Here is a 2,842-nt window from a genome sequence, read left to right on the forward strand (position 1 = left end):
TGCATTCAGACACTGGCCAGTGCATTCAGACACTGGTGAAGACTACTCCTAGACCCACGTAAGAGCTCTGTGAAGCATTTGCAGGGCCTTCTACGTAAAAAGAGCAGTGCTTACAGGGCCGTTAGTTGTGTTGTGAGAACATGGGATAAAGTAATTCAGGCTCACCCACCTCAGTGAAGACCAAGACCTTATTCACTTCATCTGTAAAGCGGTATGGAAGCAGAACAACGCTTGCAAATGGATCCACCTTTTTCTAAAATTAAATAGAGAAAAAGTATTAAAATAAGAAAGAAATCATCACCTCAAGACAAGTTACTCCATTGCGTGGAGTTGGTCCCCTAAGTAGCAACCGTGCCCACAATTTCCTTGTGCAGAGGTCATAACAAGCTTGATGCACCAGTTTTGACTGCTTTTTTTATGCCCGGCATACACTCAAATCTAACCTTAAAAGACATTATTCACAGTGCAGTTTACCCAAGTGAAAGGGGCTGGGATCAGTGAGTCCAGTGTGAGATGGCTGCCACGCTCAGGTGCACTCAGGAACAACCCCTGAGGTGCTGTACTTACACCTCACCTAAACTACACTTCTGATACTATAGCCAACACAAAACCTCAGTGAGGGAGGCGATTCTCACCAAGCCTTCAGAACAGCACTCAGCCTCCAAAAGCAGGAGCAAGAGCTCTGCGTTTTCTTTAAGGATAAACTTATTTTCTAGTTTCTAAGGACCATGAGCCAGCACTGTGCCCTTGTGGCCAAGAAGACCAATGGCATCCTGGGGTGTATCAGGAGGGGGGTGGTTGTAGGGCAGAGAGGTTCTCCTCCCCCTCTGCTCTGCCCTGGTGAGACCACATCTGGAATATTGTGTCCAGTTCTGGGCCCCTCAGTTCAAGAAGGACAGGGAACTGCTGGAGAGAGTCCAGCGCAGGGCTACAAAGATGATGGAGGGAGTGGAGCATCTCCCTTATGCGGAAAGGCTGAGGGAGCTGGGGCTCTTTAGTTTGCAGAAGAGGAGACTGAGGGGAGACCTCATTCATGGTTATAAATATATAAACGGTGAGTGTCACGAGGACGGAGCCAGGCTCTTCTCAGTGACAAACAATGATAGGACAAGGGGTAACGGACACAAACTGGAACACAGGAGGTTCCACTGAAATTGGAGAAGAAACTTCTTCTCAGTGAGGGTGACAGAGCCCTGGCCCAGGCTGCCCAGAGAGGTTGTGGAGTCTCCTTCTCTGCAGACATTCAAAACCCGCCTGGACGCCTTCCTGTGTAACCTCATCTGGGTCTTCCTGCTCCGGCAGGGGGATTGGACTGGATGAGCTTTGGAGGTCCCTTCCAATCCCTAACGTTCTGGGATTCTGTGACCTGCAGTATACCAAAGAGATGTGTAGTTATACATGCAAAGAAACTGATTTTCAAGTGGCCTGTTTCCTACTTATGGGGGAAGCAGGAGTTTTAGGGAAAAAATAAACTGGTTTAGGCACTTTTAAACCAAAAACATAGGCAAACAAATGACAGCAAACTTTCAAGGAATATTAATTAAAAAAACCACCCCAACATCTAAGCAAGGTGAAGGGCAAAGATGGGAAGAAGGTCGTTTTCACACTTCTCCCTACAATAATAATCCGAGAACAAAACACACCCGTGATTTTGGGAGCATACCTCTAAGTGGAAACCCCAAACAGCTTGGTTTGATCAGTTCTGTTCAGACATGAGTTGTGGCCAGATAATAACCTATTTTCAGAGTCCTGAATGGCACGATCTTCATCGCAGGAATATGGGGGCTGTTTAATCAATGTTTACATGTAAGAGGGCAGAAAGGCACCTGCAAAAGGAGGAGCAGCTGAGGGAGCTGGGGCTCTTGAGCTTGGAGCAGAGGAGCCTGAGGGGTGCCCTCATTCCTGGGGATCCATTGGGAAAGGGCAGTGTCAGGAGGAAGGAGCCAGGCTCTGCTCTGGGATGTCCAATGGCAGGACAAGGGGCAATGGTCCCAAGCTGGAGCACAGGAGGTTCAAGCTGAAGATGAGGCCAAAGTTTGTGAGTGTGAGGGTTCTGGAGCATGGCCCAGGCTGCCCAGAGAGGTTGTGGAGTGTCCTTGTGTGGAGACCCCCAAAGCCCTGGCCGTGTTCCTGTGTGAGTGCTCTGGTGATCCTGCTGTGGCAGGGGTTGCACTGGGGGAGCTTTCCAGGTCCCTTCCAACTCCTCCTATTCTAAAGAGCACACCTCATTCTGACAACCAGAGAAGCTGCAGGAGGCAGCTGAAAAGGCCAACAGTGGGTTCTGCTCTGCACTTCAAACACAACCTTCCCACATTTAAATTTAAAAAAAAAAGGATCAAAATTTGTACCCACTCCCACCCTACCTTCTTCTGTAGTGCCATATCTAGGGATACGTTAATATAGATGTATTGCTTTGGAGAAGTGAAGTCTAGCTCCTGGTATTTCTTCAGCAAACCCAGAGCCTCTTCTACACCATAGGATGGCCGCTTATAAAGCCAGGCCAAGTAGACGTCATCCACGGGCTTGTCCACCAGCGGCCGCCTCCAGATGGCTGCTTTCTGTTTTGTTTCTTCCTTCTTGGACTTCTGTGAACCTTTTTTTGCAGTCCTAAGGCAAGCAAAACCATCATTAGATGGGGCTGGCACAGGTTCCAAGAGGAACAAAGCAGACAGCGTGGTACATCAGTACATTAGTGATAAGATAACAACGCATACTCTGGGCACCCCGAAATTCATCTCAGTTATTTACCTGAGATGACTTAAGACACAAATCAAAAGTCCCGAAGCTCCCCAAACGCAGTCACATTCGTGCAGCATGGAACCACATTAGTAACCCCCTACTG

At 48.4% G+C, this 2,842-nt stretch overlaps 1 protein-coding gene across 1 annotated transcript in view; it reads right to left on the minus strand.

The window, feature by feature from the left end:
* MRPL1 (mitochondrial ribosomal protein L1) overlaps positions 1 to 2,607 on the minus strand; it is a gene marked incomplete at its 5' end in the record, with an annotated part of 9,378 nt that extends 6,771 nt beyond the window's left edge. The window contains 2 exons of the mRNA XM_010184771.1: positions 170 to 253; positions 2,364 to 2,607. Coding sequence (XP_010183073.1) covers positions 170 to 253; positions 2,364 to 2,607 — 328 coding nt within the window. The remainder of the gene's footprint in view (positions 1 to 169; positions 254 to 2,363) is intronic.
* Between the last annotated feature and the right edge of the window lie 235 nt (positions 2,608 to 2,842).

This window comes from Mesitornis unicolor, unplaced genomic scaffold (assembly GCF_000695765.1).
Source record: "Mesitornis unicolor isolate BGI_N332 unplaced genomic scaffold, ASM69576v1 scaffold3950, whole genome shotgun sequence".
Classification (NCBI taxonomy): Eukaryota; Metazoa; Chordata; class Aves; order Mesitornithiformes; family Mesitornithidae; genus Mesitornis; species Mesitornis unicolor.